This window comes from Macrosteles quadrilineatus, unplaced genomic scaffold, assembly GCF_028750875.1.
Source record: "Macrosteles quadrilineatus isolate MER2022 unplaced genomic scaffold, UCM_ALF_1.0 Scaffold_5__1_contigs__length_97177068, whole genome shotgun sequence".
Taxonomy (NCBI): Eukaryota; Metazoa; Arthropoda; class Insecta; order Hemiptera; family Cicadellidae; genus Macrosteles; species Macrosteles quadrilineatus.
The window spans coordinates 37,911,717-37,930,952 of NW_026542598.1; the positions used below are offsets into that span (position 1 = coordinate 37,911,717).

The 19,236-nt window shown below is 36.1% G+C and overlaps 2 protein-coding genes across 4 annotated transcripts in view; both read right to left on the minus strand.

The window, feature by feature from the left end:
* Positions 1-8,723, minus strand: part of LOC128995919 (uncharacterized aarF domain-containing protein kinase 5-like) — a 28,883-nt gene extending 20,160 nt beyond the window's left edge. For all 3 annotated transcript variants that reach the window (XM_054420970.1, XM_054420969.1, XM_054420971.1), the window contains exons 1-4: positions 8,450-8,723; positions 3,406-3,630; positions 2,558-2,783; positions 1,779-1,913 (exon numbers count right to left, since the gene is read on the minus strand). In XM_054420970.1, coding sequence (XP_054276945.1) covers positions 1,779-1,913; positions 2,558-2,783; positions 3,406-3,626 — 582 coding nt within the window. In that variant the 5' untranslated portion in view covers positions 3,627-3,630; positions 8,450-8,723. The remainder of the gene's footprint in view (positions 1-1,778; positions 1,914-2,557; positions 2,784-3,405; positions 3,631-8,449) is intronic.
* A 619-nt stretch (positions 8,724-9,342) lies between these two features.
* LOC128995535 (sortilin-related receptor-like) lies at positions 9,343-13,654 on the minus strand. The gene is made up of 6 exons (XM_054420553.1): positions 13,597-13,654; positions 12,717-12,830; positions 11,893-12,018; positions 11,385-11,458; positions 10,014-10,122; positions 9,343-9,729 (listed from the first exon to the last, which is right to left on the minus strand). The coding sequence occupies exons 1-6, from the start codon at positions 13,652-13,654 to the stop codon at positions 9,419-9,421; spliced, it is 792 nt and encodes a 263-aa protein (XP_054276528.1). The 3' UTR covers positions 9,343-9,418.
* Between the last annotated feature and the right edge of the window lie 5,582 nt (positions 13,655-19,236).

Below are 19,236 nucleotides of genomic sequence, written 5' to 3' on the forward strand. Positions count from 1 at the left end.
GATTTTTCAAGGTTGGTCTTGGTTTCAGCGTTATTTCAAACAATCATATCGAAACAAAAATAAAATAAAATGATAACGAATGTACAGACAACAGTTTTATTTAATTTTCCTCGGTAACTTCCTACATTTGTTTTATTTCGATTTCCCATTTTAAAAATATTTTCAAAGGACAAAATACCTAGAGAATGAAACGGTAAAATTAATAAGAACCACTCATTTTCATGTTAAGATTGTAGTTACTATCTTCCGTAATGACTCAGTAAATAGACTCTATATACGTAAGAGTTATGGTAATGATGATAGTAATAGATTGGACTTCGACAGTAGTTCTACTACCACAGTGAGCAGAGCGACCTTGCGTATGTCAGAGAAGCAGATCGAGTTTTATAGGATGGCTAGTAGCGAGTTTACCGGTAGATTCAAGTGACGCTCAGGCTACAAAACATGCGTTCTTATTCTCCTGTTTTGGACGCTGTTTTTCACCCATTTTACATGAAATGTTTACCATTGTTTACAGAAAGGGTTTAATTTTTTTTCTATTAAAAGCAAATTACAACATTTAAACTTTATTACGGTCGAAATCGTTACCAAACTTTAGAAAAATTGACCTATTTTCACATTGTATTAACAAAAATCTATGTAAAAAACTCTTAGTTTAAGGTTATACATGAAAGCAGATACTCTTTGTGAACAAGTTAAGACGTATACCAAAGTTCTAACTTAAAAATTGGCGTCCGAAATGGGAGAATAGACAACGTATGTTTGTACGTGTTTTTCAGGGGTGAGGATGCCTCTTAACAAGTACAAGTTTTTGCTGCTACAGGGAGGGGGTAGGGGGGCTTTTTTAGTGAAATGTTAATATTCATATGACATAAATACATTTTCCAAATTAAAGCGAAATCTGTTCATCGAGAAGCAAACTACAACAATTGACTTACCCTCCATAAGAATAACGTGGGAATTTAAAATTTACATTAATAAAAGACAAAAGTATTGTGTTACCTTACAATAGCCTTGTTTGTCTGGTTACTATATCTTTTGTGGCAACTGCCAAACCATCAGGTTCATCCATTTATACAATTTGTCATACACTTAAAATTGAAAACACAAAACACACGTTTACAGGACACATTTAAGAAATTAATTTAATAACTCATTAATTCTAGACTAGTCTAGACTATACCTTCGCCGGGGATGAGTCGTCGCAATAATTTTGGCCGTGTCTTTAGTGTTAAATGTCCATGTTTCGTATTTGTGACTATGTGTGCATGTTTTTGAACAATCCGGAGGGCAGAAGACCACCAGGAAGGCCCAAGTTGAGATGGCGAGACCAGGTTAGAAAAGACCTAAGAAGACTGGGAAGAAGGGAAGATGAGGCAATGGATAGACAAATCTGGAGGCAGTGTGTTGGCGAGGCAAAGTACCACCTTGGGTACCAAGAGCCACGGCAGTAAGTAAGTAAGTGTGCATGTTTTTTAAGCCTTTTGACGACCTTCACAAGAAGATAAAAAATGTTTTGACATCCTGATCGGCCTGATGAAGATCCCTATTGTGGATTGAAACTGGTTGCTGTGAGCAACATTTTGGATAACTTTTGTGCAGGTATGCATAATTATTAAATTAATTATTGAAATATTGGTTATCCGGAGGCTAAATCACGATGAAATTAATTTACATTAATTAGATCAAAGTCGCCATGCGTGCATTTGGTTGGGCCGGCAGTGGGGTAACATGACTTCATTATTAGAATTCTTAGATGTTTAATATTTTGCACAAACCTGAGCTAAACTAGCAGCTGCGATTGGTTCTTCATCGAAGGTGGCAAACATGTCCGTATGTGGAACTCCAAAATCCTCCATAAACAGTTGCCGAACCTCATCCTTGCCTCGGGTTAGACATCGGTCTTGAAGAGCCTGAATTGCAGTCATTAGCTATTAATCATTTTTTATAAATGACATCTACGAGAAAGTTGAATCCTTATGAGCTTCATTGTCATTAAAATTAAGTCATTGTAGGCCCTACTTCCAGCTTTTCTGGTACAGTTCATTGTAAATTTATATAATCAGCAAATGCTGCACTTAATAAGAAATCATACAATCTTCAATTTTCTTGATCAGCGCCAGATTTAGGGTACTTGCAACCTTAGGCCAAATTAACCTGAACGTTCCCAACTCCAGGTGGTACTTTGCCGCAATTGCAGCAAAACAACAACATCTCCTCAAGAACATCTCCTTCAATCACAGGGATACTATAATTGCCACCTACAATGTTAACATTTCCCGCGATAACGGGACATCGTTATTGTCCCTTGCAACCGTAGATTGATGTCAGAAAATAAAAATTCAATTTTTATTGTAAAAAATAAAATTGAATTTCACTGTAGAACCCAAAATACCTAATGCTCGACCAGTTGAAAAACCTTGAAACTATATTGCAGTCTGTTTCACTCCCTCTAAACAAGACTGAAGTTAGTTTCACATTTAAAAATTTCATAACGTGTTCAAATCAAGTTTTATAAGCAAAGTAGGAACATTTTGTGGCAGTCCATGTCGCTTACCTTGAGTGTGACAATATACGGACGCGGCAACACATGGTCCATGGAGACTAGACCTTGCCCCAACTTGATGTAGAGACCTCCGTTGCTGAGACATCCGGACAGTATGAGGTCTGCCGAGCGCTGGTGTACTTTATCTATTGCCTCCTCGTACTCCTGACTGCCTTCCTCTAGCCCCAGCAGAGACCACCAGTAGTCTAACGTCACCACCAGACCTATCCTGGAAGATCTGCAAGAGGCAATGTGAATTAAGAATTAATATAAAATTAAGTTCATGAAACTTATAGGGAATATTGATTATTCCTGAGGTAAATCGTTACAGTTTTTGTTATGTATTATTTAGAATGTTTCATTCATCCTTCACTCATATTAATCCTTACATTAGCATTTAGGTGAATCCTTGGTTTAGTTGGTAGAGTGACAGACTACGAGCCCATGGGTTCGTGAGTTCTCCTCAACGACAATGTCCACTACTAAATTTTATCAGTTCCAGTTCACTCAAACACTTTGCTGACTCACACATTTTTTGCTAGATGTTCCACTTAACAGCTTGAGGCCTGTGGTTACACAAATGTAAGATTAAAAGAGCATTTTTTGATGGTCAACCTCTAAAAAAATTACGTCTTCATTATAATTTGTCATACACTGGCATTGAATTTTATTCTTTGTGCTATGTTATTCATTAGTACCAGTATTACTTTCCAACAACTGATTGATAAACTAAGACCACTGTACGGGCACTATTAAAAATGCATTTTGAAACCACATTTTTTAACGATGTACACACTGAGATTTACATTATCCAAAAAAAAAGATTTTTTATGAATACTGTATGAAGATTGATTACCTACCTTACAAACCTAACTACACCACCAGCCGTAACTTTGAAGAGCCTTTGCTGTTGGGTATCTAAAGTGTAGTAGTACGCACCACCAGCGGCCAAGGTTGCTGCAGCTGCGTACTTCCATACATGACTTTTATAAACACTCTTCTTCTCATTTTCCACAGACTTGTGGAAATTTCTCAAGCAGAGCTTACAAATATTTCTTCCGAGCTTTAAGCCTGATACCATATTGCTGGAATTACAGATGAAATAAGCTATAACACATATATTCTATGTTCAAAAATTTTCTTTGGTATTGTTACATGACAATGCTGCATGTCAATTCAAACTACCGGTAACTTAATGGCTACAAACAAAAATAACAATAAACTGATTTAACCTTTACACTATTTTAACAAGGTACCTATAAAACTAGATTAGCTAACGTAACTAGGCCCAAAAGCTACCAAAAGAATTTATGTATGAGTTTTAAACGTACCGGAAAGTGAAAATAAGAAACGGACTAGGCCAATAGGAGCACTATTATCTTGACAAAATAGCCAGACCTAATCTCATAGCATATGATATTCTAGGCCTATATAAATCGTTTACCCAATTGTTAAATTATTGTTTAGGCTTAGCTAAATAGTTGGTAGGTCTACATTATGGGACCACTGAGATTTAAGGTACAGAGAAAACATTCAGTATAGACGAATAAATTTAATTTAATTTCATTGCATCATTTAATTTAATTTCATTGCATCATTTAATTTAATTTCAGTACCGGGAGTAGGCCTACACTTAATCTTAGATGTTTTGGTCTCGAGGAAAATGAAACGTCATTATTGTCTTCCGCAATTGCGGCAAAATTTTGAATATCTCCTGCGGCCGCAGAGACATCGTCATCGACACTCGCAGGGAAATGTTCTCGTCGATATCCGCGATAGCGGCAAAAGCGTAGGCTTAATCTTTCAATTTCGTGAGCGTGATCCTCGCAGAAAAAAAGCTTTTACTTTTATTGTGGACATTAGCCTCCGGATTGCCAAATAATATTAAAAAAGGTTCAAATACCTGCTATTAGGCAATCCAAGTAAACGGCAAGCCTACGAAGTAAACAAATCCAAAGTGCAGCCTCCTAATAGTAAGAAATGAAATTAGGCCTAAATGAAAATCTTTCATTAGCATCAATGAAAGAATGGGGGATTATTTATTTAGCTAGTGCCCTAGCCACCTAGGTTCATTCGCCGATTTGAACGTAAAAAAAATATCAAGTTCATTTAGTTTAATCATTATAGAGGGAGAGGGCCCTTTCTGGTGTGACCCGTCGGGGGCTAGGAGGATAACATTAATGTTTTATCCTCCTAGGCCGGGGGCCATATTGGTTCTAAATACAGCCCTATTATGGCGCCTTCACACAGTCAACAAGGACAGTTGATGCAACTTGCATGACTGAAGACAATTTTTTTACTTAGGTTGGTAATGTATATCGATCGGTCAAATAATAGTGTCAGTTGAGCTGTTGTAAACTACTTGCTCTAGTGCCCTTACTGGTTTTAACAAATTTTTGTCATAAAAAACATATGGTAACTTAATTCTCATATAAATATTGGGTACTTCAGTATTAAACGGAGGCCACATTTTGTCAGCGCGCTGCGGCGGTTATGTTAGGTTGGGTTATCATAATAGAAAGTATCGTTCGATTCATAACGAAGCGAGGAAAGTCCTACACACATAATATTTACGATAACCCAACCTAACATAACCGCCGCAGCGCGCTGACAAAATGTGGCCTCCGTTTAATACTGAAGTACCAAATATTGTTATGGAAGGTTGGGGCCCGTGTGGCTGAGCCTGTCGCACAATCGCGGGTCCGTGTCCTGGTAAAATTTCCTGAAAAATCCCTGTCAGGGCTTACGGGCCCCCTAGCTCGCCGCCACTGTATTTCTTGCACCATAATAGAGCTGAAAGCTCATTGGTGTGAACCTGGCAATAACTCCAGCCTTTTTCCAGCCATAAGTAGTGCGCGCGCCCGAAAAAATCTATTGCTGGCCGTTTTGCGGCAAAATGCGACCGCGTAACATGAAACCGATGATGTCACCAGATAGAGGACAGTTTAACGGACACAACAGTATCAATATCATGTACCTGGGGAGTAATTTAGGGGGGGTAAAACCAGCAATAAGTAGTGCGCGCGCCCGAAAAAATCTATTCCCGGCCGTATTGCGGAAAAATACGTCCGCGAGCAATAATAACGACGACGCCAACAGATAGAGGACAATTCAACGGACACGACAGTATCAATATCATGTACCTGGGGAGTAATTTAGGGGGGGTAAAACCAGCAATAAGTAGTGCGCGCGCCCGAAAAAATCTATTGCTGGCCGTATTGCGGAAAAATACGTCCGCGAGCAATAATAACGACGATGCCAACAGATAGAGGACACTTCAACGGACACGACAGTATCAATATCATGTACCTGGGGAGTAATTTAGGGGGGGTAAAACCAGCAATAAGTAGTGCGCGCGCCCGAAAAAATCTATTCCCGGCCGTATTGCGGAAAAATACGTCCGCGAGCAATAATAACGACGATGCCAACAGATAGAGGACACTTCAACGGACACGACATTATCAATATCATGTACCTGGGGAGTAATTTAGGGGGGGTAAAACCAGCAATAAGTTGTGCGCGCGCCCTTTCAAATCTATTGCTGGCCGTATTGCAGAGAAATACGTCCGCGAGCAATAAAAACGACGACGCCAACAGATAGAGGACACTTCAACGGACACGACAGTATCAACATCATGTACCTAGGGAGTAATTTAGGGGGGGGGGGGTAAAACCAGCAATAAGTAGTGGGCGCGCCCGAAAAAATCTATTTCCGGCCGTATTGCGGAAAAATACGTCCGCGAGCAATAATAACGACGATGCCAACAGATAGAGGACACTTCAACGGACACGACAGTATCAACATCATGTACCTGGGGAGTAATATAAGGGGGGTAAAACCAGCAATAAGTTGTGCGCGCGCCCTTTCAAATCTATTGCTGGCCGTATTGCAGAGAAATACGTCCGCGAGCAATAAAAACGACGACGCCAACAGATAGAGGACACTTCAACGGACACGACAGTATCAACATCATGTACCTGGGGAGTAATTTAGGGGGGGTAAAACAGATAGGGGACACTTCAACGGATTTATTAATGACAAAGAATAGTTTAAATAAGAGATTTTTTAATGTACTAGGTGATGTGTAGGTCAGAAACAGCAACCCTTGAAAGTAAGTTATTAACTTAAATGCTAACCCACGTTCAGAATTTTTTTTGAGAAATGAGGTAAGTAGGTAACTTAAGTTACACCTTTTTGAATTTAAAGCAATAAGTTGTAGCTGTAGTTGATTAGGTAATTAATTTCATACATTCTAAGCTAGGCCTAGAATGTATGTGTCTTCTACTTATTGCTGGTTTTACCCCCCCTATATTACTCCCCAGGTACATGATGTTGATACTGTCGTGTCCGTTGAAGTGTCCTATATCTGTTGGCATCGTCGTTATTATTGCTCGCGGACGTATTTTTCCGCAATACGGCCAGCAATAGATTTGAAAGGGCGCGCGCACAACTTATTGCTGGTTTAACCCCCCCTTTATTACTCCCCAGGTACATGATATTGACACTGTTGTGTCCGTTGAAGTGTCCTCTATCTGTTGGCATCATTGGTAATATTGCTTGCGGACGTATTTTTCGGCAATACGGCCAGCAATAGATTTTATCGGGCGCGCGCACTACTTATTGCTGGTTTTACCCCCCCTAAATTACTTCCCAGGTACATGATGTTGATACTGTCGTGTCCGTTGAAGTGTCCTCTATCTGTTGGCATCGTCGTTATTATTGCTCGCGGACGTATTTTTCCGCAATACGGCCGGGAATAGATTTTTTCGGGCGCGCCCACTACTTATTGCTGGTTTTACCCCCCCTAAATTACTCCCCAGGTACATGATGTTGATACTGTCGTGTCCGTTGAAGTGTCCTCTATCTGTTGGCATCGTCGTTATTATTGCTCGCGGACGTATTTTTCCGCAATACGGCCGGGAATAGATTTTTTCGGGCGCGCCCACTACTTATTGCTGGTTTTACCCCCCCTAAATTACTCCCCAGGTACATGATGTTGATACTGTCGTGTCCGTTGAAGTGTCCTCTATCTGTTGGGATCGTCGTTATTATTGCTCGCGGACGTATTTTTCCGCAATACGGCCGGCAATAGATTTTTTTGGGCGCGCCCACTACTTATTGCTGACTTTACCCCCCCTTTCTTATTCCTCAGGTACATGATATTGATACTGTTGTGTCCGTTAAACTGTCCTCTATCTGGTGACATCATCGGTTTCATGTTACGCGGTCGCATTTTGCCGCAAAACGGCCAGCAATAGATTTTAGCGGGCGGGCGTACTACTTATTGCCAAGTTATTGCCAGGTTCACACAAGTTGAAAGCTCAGGGTTGTCCCATAAGCAAGTTTCATCTGTACCTCACTTCTCTATGGTGGGACCCAAACTAATTTATTATAAAATAAAATAATGCTTTTCGAGTCTTTAATTTACATTTGAATTAAGGCCTAATAAAGGCGATTGAGTAAAATGACTTTCAGGTAAATATGGATCTTAACAACACTGCTAGCAATTTCAAGACATAAGTTAGGTAATTTTTAACTTTTTATTGTTAAATTTTGAAAACAATGTTATTTAGAGGCCTATCAGGCAAACTGTAGGAAACATCTCTGATGATTTATAAACTACCTTTAATTATGTATGAGTTCTAACCGGCAGGTTAAGTTACGGTATGCCTTTACACAACCTAGGCTAGGTCCTATTGCACAATTTTTTTGTTAGTGGTCAATCATTTAATGAATACAGTACCTTATATAAGTTTACTTCAATACCTGTATAACTAGGCCTACATTGTAATTCGAGAATGGATTACATAATGACAAATATTTTTTAACCTCTTAGTTTTTGACTCAGCAATTATTTATAAACCATGCAAATTAGAATGTTAGGTTTACTATAATGAACTTACGGAGAATAAAATGAACTTGTATTTTCCGATTTACCAGAACAGTACTGTGAATAATTAGAAACTTGGAGACAGGCTATTCAAGCAAACTTTCTTTTGAACTTCTCCCAAAAATTCTTCACTCAGCTTCAGTATGATAAACATCATACTGAATAAACTTCAAGAAGGCTGGTTATAGAGAAATAACACTGTTGGCTGACAATATAATTCGCTAACGATTCATTTTAATAATAAAAAAAAGAAATGGTACGAATTTCTAAAATTAATGTAAGTAAACACTTCACTTCAGGATGAATGACATATTTACACTTTTTTGATGTCGTCTGTTCCCTCTTTCGTTGCCGTACTTTCACTGTGGCTCAGCGGTAGAGCCATACACATGAAGCTTCGCCGTACACCACAGTTTATCATTCCATTCCTCGTTCACTTGGTCAGTGCAATTTGGAAGGTGGAATATAGGTGTGATATAGAGATGATTGTATATATATTATGGACAGGACAGGGCCAGGTAAGTTAGGTGTTAGTGTTGTTGGTATATTTAAAAACACAATTTTTATTGTATAGTCTTAAATCATTACAGTACGGTCCACGAGAGTCTGCAGTTATGGGAGGAGCATATTTACCACGTGACTTCGAAGGAGCCAATGAGGTCAGTGCGGTGTTGCTAAATCTAATAATACCAGCTGATTTAAAAATACTGTTTAGTATATTTTTATTAGTGTCAAAAATAATTAGTGAACGGGCGATGTTGCAACGTCGCGCTAGTCCAGTCTTGCTATTGGCTGCCGCGTCAACTGCAGATTCTCGTCACCCCTAGTAGTATAGACCTGAATAATGCATCGTTTATACCAGAGACTGGGGAAACAATTTTAAATAATAAAACAGAACAAGTGGAATTTATTGACACTAAAACAAATGTATGCTGTCCAGTGCAACATAATGCATTATAAAACTTTAATCATGTATATGAGTTTACTCTGCACATTCTATATTTTCACAGAGAATGTAACTTAAATGGTCCCCAGGGATATTATTTGACTGATCACAAGGCATATCATTCCATTGAAACTTGTTACTTCCCGGCCAAAAATTGTCCTTCCCATTGGCTTGCACACAATGCTCAAGGTTTAATGGATTTTTTCTCCAGTAATGAAAATCGTTTGGCTCCCCTGGTTTCCAGTTTTCAAATTTTGTGTACTTCAGGTCTGTTCCATCTTCCCATTTAAAAAATCCTTCTTCCTTTATGTCTGAAAGTCCAAGCCAAACGTTTTCATTTGCCAAACCTGAAAATCAATGTTTCCAAATAGAATTAGTTTGTTGATTGAAAAATGGTTTCTCTGAACAAGTGTTAGTAGAACACTACAGAAGGTCAACGCTACTTGTATATAAATCTTTACTGGGGAGACATTGGCAAAATTAATTTTGCCAATCTTCAATCTTCTTATTTATACCTCTCGTCTCTAATATAGGGTGGTATTCAAATTTTTTTTTGCTTAATTTAAAGTGCCATGAAGGATGAAGGAGACAAACTATTTTGAATCGCCACAACTTAATCTGTGTAACTTACCATTTGTAATCATCAATCGTTCAATTTGATCCTGTTCATTCTGATTTTTTAAAGTGGCCATTTTCCTCCCTTTACTTTCACAATATTTTTTAGCAGCATTCCAAGTCACCTGAAAAACCAATGTAAACACAATTTCTGTCTTAATACTGTTTCAATATTTTGCATCAATCTTAGCATTATGTTACTCTAGTCACAGAGGAACCATGCTTGTGGGGCGACCGTGCTCTTTCAGCTCTAGTATGTTGTGCCGGAGTAACTATTACTATATGGAAGAGCCAGAGTAACGAGAATAGTGCACAAGTTGGCAAGTTCCCATCACGGGTACAAAGGTCTTCCTCTTGCATGAGTGAAACGTATTTGTAGTTAGTAGTAAATGAGGGCAAGGGGGGTTAGAAAGGCATTAGTGCTAGACACCAGCGGCTAGTGCTAGATACCACTTAAGTGCACCATTGAATGTTTCATCTACTTCAGGCTCTGAGTGGTGCAAAACAATATCGGATTACTCAGTCAGAACATACAGTATAGATGATAATTCTATAGAATTACTCTCAGTAAATTTATGTTTATACCATAAATCTGATTGCTTCAGTAAAGTCAGTAAATCCCAGTACCTGATTTAAATGCCAATCAAATCAGCTGAAAAGGCTTCTCAGCTGAAGAGACTATACACTAGTCTACATAAGCATCTAGACTGCCAGTGCAACTCCTAGGATCGGTAGGATCGTGGATCAGATCGAAAAACCCCCCACCACCGCTCAGTGCCGATGGCGTGACGTCAACCATTTCTGCAACGATACGGAACTGAGTCATGAGCCTTTGTGGTGAAGTGGATAGCGTGTCGGGCTGATAATCTGAAGGTGCAGGGTTCGAATCCCACCGGGAGCACTAACTTTTTGTCAACAATTTTTTTCATATCAGCAAGTTTGGTTGGTTTGGTTAGGTTATGACAGTTAATTTTATAATTAAAAGATTGTAAAATTGAATTTGAGACATTTATAATTTTATTTTTAGAACAGAGCTATTTTTCGATTAGTAAACCTTCATTCGAGTTTATCATTATCAGCAAGTTTGGTTAGGTTATGATAGTTTAATTATATTTAGTTCAAATTTAATCTAAAAATTATACGTTTTGACAGCGACAGTGATACAGATAACAATTTTCCGCGAACAGTTAGATAAGCTATGCTGATGCGCCGGTATGATTCGGAAGCGTACGACATGGTGCGGTGGTGGGGGGTGATCCACTGATCTGATCCACGATCCTGATCTGAGTCCGATCCTCGGACTTGCACTGGCAGTCTAGACGCTAGTCTAGTCTACGGACTTGCAACTTATATTGTGGTGAGTGGTTTGAATAAGGGTTAGACCTACCTTTTTGAGAGGTTGACTGAAAGAAAATGTCTTCACTGTCTGCTTGCAGGAAATTATTCTTGAAACATTCACAACTAAACAAAACGTACATACAATAACAAACATCTTTAGAGCAATAAAGGCCTCAGTAGTTTAAAATCTTGAATGTTAAAGGCAACCTTCATGCATAGCAGAAATATGGTTTATAGTTAAAAATTTTATTTAATCAATGTGCTAATAGGAAGATAAATTTTTCAATGTAGCATCCGAATCACGTTGAATGACAAAATTTGTTTGAACTCGTTTCTGCGTAGGTTATTCTTTTATGTTAAAAAATGACAACCTTCTGAAAAACCCGATTTTTCTCATCCTCCTAAAATAAAAAAAATAAAAAAATGGCTTTATTTGATGCAGGTATTTCAACTAGTTTTCCAAGAAAGTTCTTGTAATGTCATGAGAAGAAACTCTGTATTGTAAGGGGAGGTGTTTTAAACAAAAATATTTTTAGGGTTACCAAAACCAAACATACCTTTATAATGACAGTCCTTTTCATCATCACCTCCAGGGCAATCAAGATATCTATCACATACAACAGCCTTCATGATACAGTGGCCAGATGTGCATTGAAACTGGTCTGTTGCTGTTCTACATGGTCCTGGGTGGGAATAATACGAGACATCACTAATCAACCACAGTTTGGAAAAGGATAAACAAGAATAAATGTTCACAATCACAGCACAATAAGGGTTTCAACATTTTATAAGTTTCAGTTATCACTGATTACTTTCAACAGAGAAATTTTTTTCAATTTATCTTCCTAAGAGGGAAACTACAAAACTGTCTTTTCAAATTTACGCAGCTGATGAGGGGATTTCCTAACGATTGATACCTAACAACAATCTTTCCCCGGCCAGAACAGTTTTATGTCGTTTGCCCTCTTTTTGTTTGCTCCTCCCATCAGGATCAAAAGTAAGAGATGAGAATCTTTCACAGCAGCAGCTTTGCTTGGTCAAAATACCCGGTTTCAAGAACTTTTTTATTAAGTTACCTTTCATTTTGTTGGTTACCTTGTGTATAAACCCAATTAATTTATTTACGCACAATTCATGATATTGTGTGGCATCTTGAGAGTTACATCAAAATAAACTACATTCTATTCACAAACATTTGTGCCACTGAGAATAGATTTTTGGCGGTTTCCACTTCTGGGAAAACCATTAAATTACCTAAGACAAGAGAAGAAATGACTCCGCTCTCTGCACTCTGCTTCCTCGCCTAGAAAACCCAGCTTAAGGCTTTAAACAATTATCTCTTGCATCAATTTCATATTTTTTTATAAAAACAAAAACACACCTAGATTGCAGTCACGTTCATCTTCTCCTCCAGGACAGTCAATATAACCATCACACCAAGCTTTCCCCAGGATACAATGACCAGAGGGGCATTGGATCTCATCTTCTCTACATCCTGGAACAGGGGTATAAAGCTATACTAAAAACTTTCTATAGTGTTACAGTTATATCATTAACATTGATGCTCAACTATAAATCTTAACTATATGGCCAAAAATGGCATTTTCTGGTTCAAATTAAGCATTGTTAAATGAGCTTCTCATTTCTCACTTCTGTAGAAGTTCGATCTTCTTTAAAAACTTATTCTGTGATAGTTGATGCTATAGTATACAATACAATGGTATTTCAGTTTTACTTCGTTCAATTTCTCTAATTTAATCTTCATCCTGAGGCTGACAGTTACAGCTTATATCATTATCAATATAATCAATAGTATCAATCATTGAGATGAGGATGCTATCTAGGCGCGTATTTTAACCCAATTATGAATGAAGGATGAGTGTAGATTAGTGTGGGATAATCTGTAGCTTTGTTACTGACTAAGATCAGCTGTTTCATTAGTCAGGATCATTATTAAAGCCCATAATGATCAGGGACGGCTGGGTCCAGTTTTGAACCATCAAAAAGCTACTGATTTCTCTCGGGATTGATCTGGCGACCTTTTGATTGCAAGGTGAACACTGGAAAGGGATGTCACCTGCATTTCTATCAATATACATACATGATGTCTTTGTATTTCCAGGGTAGAAAAACAGCCCCTGTACAGTTAAATATAAAAAAAAATAATTAAGGTAGAGCTACAACACTTGGTATTGTAATTCTTAACACTGTTATGAAATCTAGCAAAATAGAATGTGAGAGAGTTTAGAATACATAAATACCTCGAACTGAGCAGAAGGAAAGCCCAAGTACTTGAAGTACAAGTACTAACTTGAACATTGTTCAAAAAGGGAGGTGAGCTCAAACAACCAACCAATATATTATCACATATACACCATTAAATGTCTTATCAAGATTTGATTTCCCATAAAAGCGTGAGCGAAGCTAAATTGCCAAGCAAATGTTTTAGTTTTCGGAAAACTGGGCAATAACTGTTAGTGTACACAAATTTAAATTAAGCGTGAACTTTTGTTATGAACAATTATGGTAAGAATGTAGTTGTTCTAAGATTTGAACAGTTTTAGGACTTTGTAGAAGAAAGTTAAAGTAAGGTAGAGATAAGATCCCTTTGATAAAAATTGATCCACGATTTGATTCACTTTGATAAGTAAAAACTTAAATTTACTAAGAAAACACTAGGTGCTTTTAGTTAGTTAATAAGTGTAATAACTATTCTGAAAATGTCATTAGTTTGGAAATATGTAAAAGTAAGGGTATTAGAAAGTTTGATATCAACAGTTTCAAAATACCTTTTTACCCTTTGATATGATATTACAGTGTAAGCCACAATTTAATTGATAACACGTTTTATATTTTTAACAATATTGATCTACTACCGTACTTGTGATTAGGAATGATTACCCAATTTATAGAAATCAAGCAAACTTTTATAATAAGTTGTTGCACTGAATTTCTACAATATTAATGTCCCTTTTCCATCAGGTTTTTATGAATATATAATATACTGTAGATATAATATTTTATACTCTGCCTTTCCTTCTTTACTTTGTGTTATGGATTGTCAATCACATGTAATTTATTTTGTTTATTTATTGACTGTTTGTAAATAGCTCCTATCATGTTTCGAGTGTGATTCTTTATTGAATTAACAGCCTCATTCTGTTCAGGTAAATATTCCCATTTCTATAATAATTTATTCACAAAAATGTAGTAGAGTTAAATCCAGAATAAAAATCCATCTGCAGTTTGGAATCACTGGCAAAACAGGTTCTAAAATTATATTAGAAATACCAATGCTTATGAGAAAGACAAATTTTGTCTTCTTATCAATTATTTATCACCTACAACATTTTATAAATACGCAAGACAATGCAATTCTTACAATAAAGCTGTCCTAAAAAATGTATCTGTTAAACCTGTAAACAAAGTTTTTCCTAGCCAAAAATTGTTTTCTCGCCGTCAAGAACCAAATGAGTCTGTTGACCGGTGTTTAGAATCAAGAATACTTAGTCGTGACCAATCCAAAGCAGTTACAGCCGAAAGCAATCATGATGACTGTATTCGTTACTAATTTATTAGAGATCTACTAAGTCCTGTAATACATCTACATGAAAACGAAAATTTGACTTAAGCTCATGCTCATGCTCAAGCTCATGCTCAAGCTCGAGTTTTGGAGTTGGCCCAACAACATTGCAGGATGTCTCTCCTTGTGCATCAACAAATGCTGTTTCAAAATACTTATTGACCAAGGACTCTGGTTATTAATGAAACCACAAGTGTTAGTCACTACCCTGCTGTAGCTGTGCGTTCCAAATGCTACTTTTGTGGTGGATTTTCCTGTCACAATAAAAAAAGCTGCTTCTCATTCAAAACTCTGTGTAAAATGTCTTGTTCTATCTCACACCAGTCCAAAGTTAAACGATTGTCACTTATAACGGTTTCGAGGTTAATGGTATGCTTGATTCTGAAAGTGACTTGAGCTTGATTTATGGTAAAGTAGCCCGTCAGCAAAATTTGAAAATTCACAAGATGAATAAATAGGTAGGATTAGCATCCAATAACTATAAATTAAAAATCACTGGCAATTGCAATGTTTCTCTTGAGAAGCTTGGTCATACCATAGAGAAAAAATAATAATTAAAATAATACTAATTAAAATAATAATAATTAAAATAATAATAATTAAAATAATAATAATTAAAATAATAATAATTAAAATAATAATAATTAAAATAATAATAATTAATATAATAATAATATAATATACTAGCTGTGTACCCGTTCTACGCACGGGGATCTTATAGTATTCAGTTGAAACCTTCTTATATAAAGAACAGCAGTTGGTTTGCATATTTTCAGATATGCTGGCAAAACTATTATACATAACTTCTTTTATGCTGTTTGTTGTTTTTCCGAATCGGTACGGTATGACAGTCAATAAAAGGTTAATAAATTACCTGTGTCCGCCGGTCGATCCTAATGTATCTTATTACAGGAGATGCATTTCGGCGAAATTAAATCGCCATCATCAGTCCTAATATAAGGTCTTGAGCTTCCCCATTAGGTGCGTCTTGAAGTTTTTAAAACACATACACGAACTGTACACTTATACACATGATGAATAAAACATAAGTACACGGTATGCCTACTTTTATTTTTACTATGGACATGTAGACGCGCGTCGGTAGTGTGCCGAGTCTCGACTGAAAACGCTCATTTAAAAAATGTAAGTTTCCCAGCCATATACAACACTGATTCAAGGTCTTTTTCCCGGTTATCAAAACTCAAGAACAATTTCATACACAAAGAATCTCTATTTTCATTTACGGTTACCCTACAAATTATTGCACTTGCGATTAATTAAATCCGTTATGTAAGGAAACACGTTTTTAATCTTACTTGGTTTGGATTTGCTTTCAAAACGTGATCGGAAATGGTTGCGGTATTTATAAACAACATTCAATGTAAACATATCAGTGACAGCTAGAAGAAATAATCTTGATTCGAACAGCTGTTCGTTATTTCATAGATGAATAAACATTGGGAGAAAACTTTACAAAAAATCGCACAAAATAGGGTTTTTAAACGTCCGTCATTTTATTTACAAAGTAGTGACGCTATATTTTAATGGCTAAAGACAATCTCGCCAATCCAGTTAATAGATTAAAATGATTTGGAACTTGATAGGTACTCTCGTTTTTCAGGAGAAGGCCGCGTAAAATGGCTCTTGGACCGTAACAGACTGGAAGACAGACAGAAATTTAGATGAGACTTGTTTCGGTTTCTTTAATGTATAAAACGTAAAAATAACCTTAAAGTTTATGATTCTGAGCAATGTACAGACAAAACTCTAATTTTATTTATATAGATAATATAATAAATATTTAATATTTTATATATTTAATATTTAAATATTTAATTATTTAAATATTTAATATATATAATATAATAAATAATAATAATAATTAAAAAAATAATAATAAAAATAATAAATAAAAATTATTACCTATATTTAATATTGACTGTCAAAGGAAGGTTACGCGATGTGCCGCTAGAGCTTACCGGTGTTCGATTTGCTACTGTCGTCGGCCCCTCGCACTGCCGTATGCGACCAGCAGACGCTGCAGCGGTGTGCGCCGTAACTACACGGCACTCCTAGCGGTGGGCGCCGGAACATATGCTAACCACAGAACTGCAGTCGGTCTATATCTATATTTAATTCTTTTTGTCTATGGTCATACCTCTGTTCAGAGATAATTACTTAAATAATAATAATTAATAGATAATTTAGTAAATTCTAACATTTTCTAAAAAAACACACAATTTACAACAATTAAAGTGTAAAATTAAAATATTCCAGCTGTTAAGTACTGCGAAGTAAACGCAATTTTGTAAAATTAAAAAAAAAATAAGCCATAAACAGGTCCTGGTAATTAGGTTAAAAGTCGAAGAATATAAAACTGAATGTAAGTTGAGAGTTGTTGAGAAAAGCTGAGATTTAAATTTTTGCAATATTACTTCAGTTTCAATCTGACTTTCAAATGTGGGGATATTGTGCTGCAGCAAACTCTGAACAACAGTTTTATTCTTTAATCAAAACTTGGAATATATTCTCTTCAGAGGTAAATATCATGGGAGTTTAGCAATTTAGATGGAATATTTTTAAGTTAAAGGATTAGAAAATTTCTGTAAGGTTTTAATTCGATTATAAAAATTAACATTTTCATAAATAAGAAGATATATTGAATAAATTTATTACAAAATAAAAGGCTGCTGTATAGAGACATTTAAAAATATTCACTTCAAATATATAAATATTGTAAAATTTTGCCAAGGTCCTAGTTTTAGGTCCTAGTCTAGGATCAAATTTAGACTTAGTCAATTGGGTGTTATAACTTTTGGTATATTGACGGTGAAAACGCAAATTTTTGGTATATTTTCTATGACTTGTTGATGAATAGAATTGTATTAATAATTGTGGCAATCAATAGTGAATTTTAAAATTTTGATTTAATTGTTAGTTTTATTATTTGTCTACAGAACAAATACTGACTAAAAACAAAGAAAAGTGAAAAGTATTTCTGGTTAGCTATTGAGCTTGGATTTATTACAGCAAGTTAACTTCTCACGTATTTGACCTTCTGTCACTAGTGATTTATTTTGTCTTTCTGTTTAGTTTATTGTTATTAAACACACACAACACTGAACAAATACAATTGTTGTTAGTCTCAAAACCCCTGAGTGTTATCAAAATTAATCTCATTCCTCTATACCACCTAAATTGCAGTCTCTAATAAATTTAATGCGAAACAGTTATTCAAAATTATATGTTTTTAGAGTAGGTATGTATGTAAGGTGTTGCTGTTTATGAATTATAATATGCCAGAGTTATCAAGTACACTACAAACTTGAAACTCTAGTTAATACACAAATAAAAAATATCCCTGGTTCCAATTTGATTCACATTAATCAGAGAGAAAGTGGGAAAACAATATTAGCAAAAATTGTTTTGCTTACGTGATATAAAATTTGGATATCAATTTGATTGAAGGGTTACGATTAAAATGTATTTATAATTTGTTACTATTTGATATTTTGACGATTTTAACTATATTTACTTGTAGGCCTTACGTTATAAATAATCTATCATTTATCATAAATATTTTGGGAAAAAGTAAAGGAAAACACTGAAAAAATGACCTTGCACATTGAAAATTAACCACAAAAAAAATTGGAAACATCATCACACTCAAAGTGTTAACAAACTAAGCAAACATATCAAAACAACTTTAGTATAGTGATAAATCTACTTTCTACCTTCAAAGTAAATGTTTTTTGTAAGGTTACAAAAAATCTTCAACCCAAATTTTATAGTCACAAGAAGTAGTAATTAGTTAGTTTATTTACTGAAATAAACATCCTCAGAAACTCTCAACAATTTACGAGTCAGAAGTAAGGGAAATTTTAGAATTCCCCGCTGCTAGTGCCATTTCCCTTGTGTCAAAGGGTAGTTCAATATGTAACTGACACTCTTTAAACGTGAGACCAATAGCCAATGTTTTCTCACCTTAAAAGATTGTAACCTACAATACCCCCGTCGCATCAAACCTGCAGACTAAGCAAATTTCCACTTACCTGGCTGGAATTCCACAAAATTATTCCCTCAAAATTGTTAGATGATTTATTTCCTATATCAATAATTTTAATGATTACTTAGGTTTGCTGCTACAGGGAAGGTATTGAGGCGTTTTTTTTTTTATTGAAATGTTGATAGCTTAGTATAAAATAAATAGGGGGAGCGAGCTGGTCTAGGGGAGCTAGCTGGTCTAGTGGTTAGTGCGCGGGTCTCCGGTTTTTGGGGTCCCGGGTTCAAATCCTGCCAAACCACCAATGGATTTGAT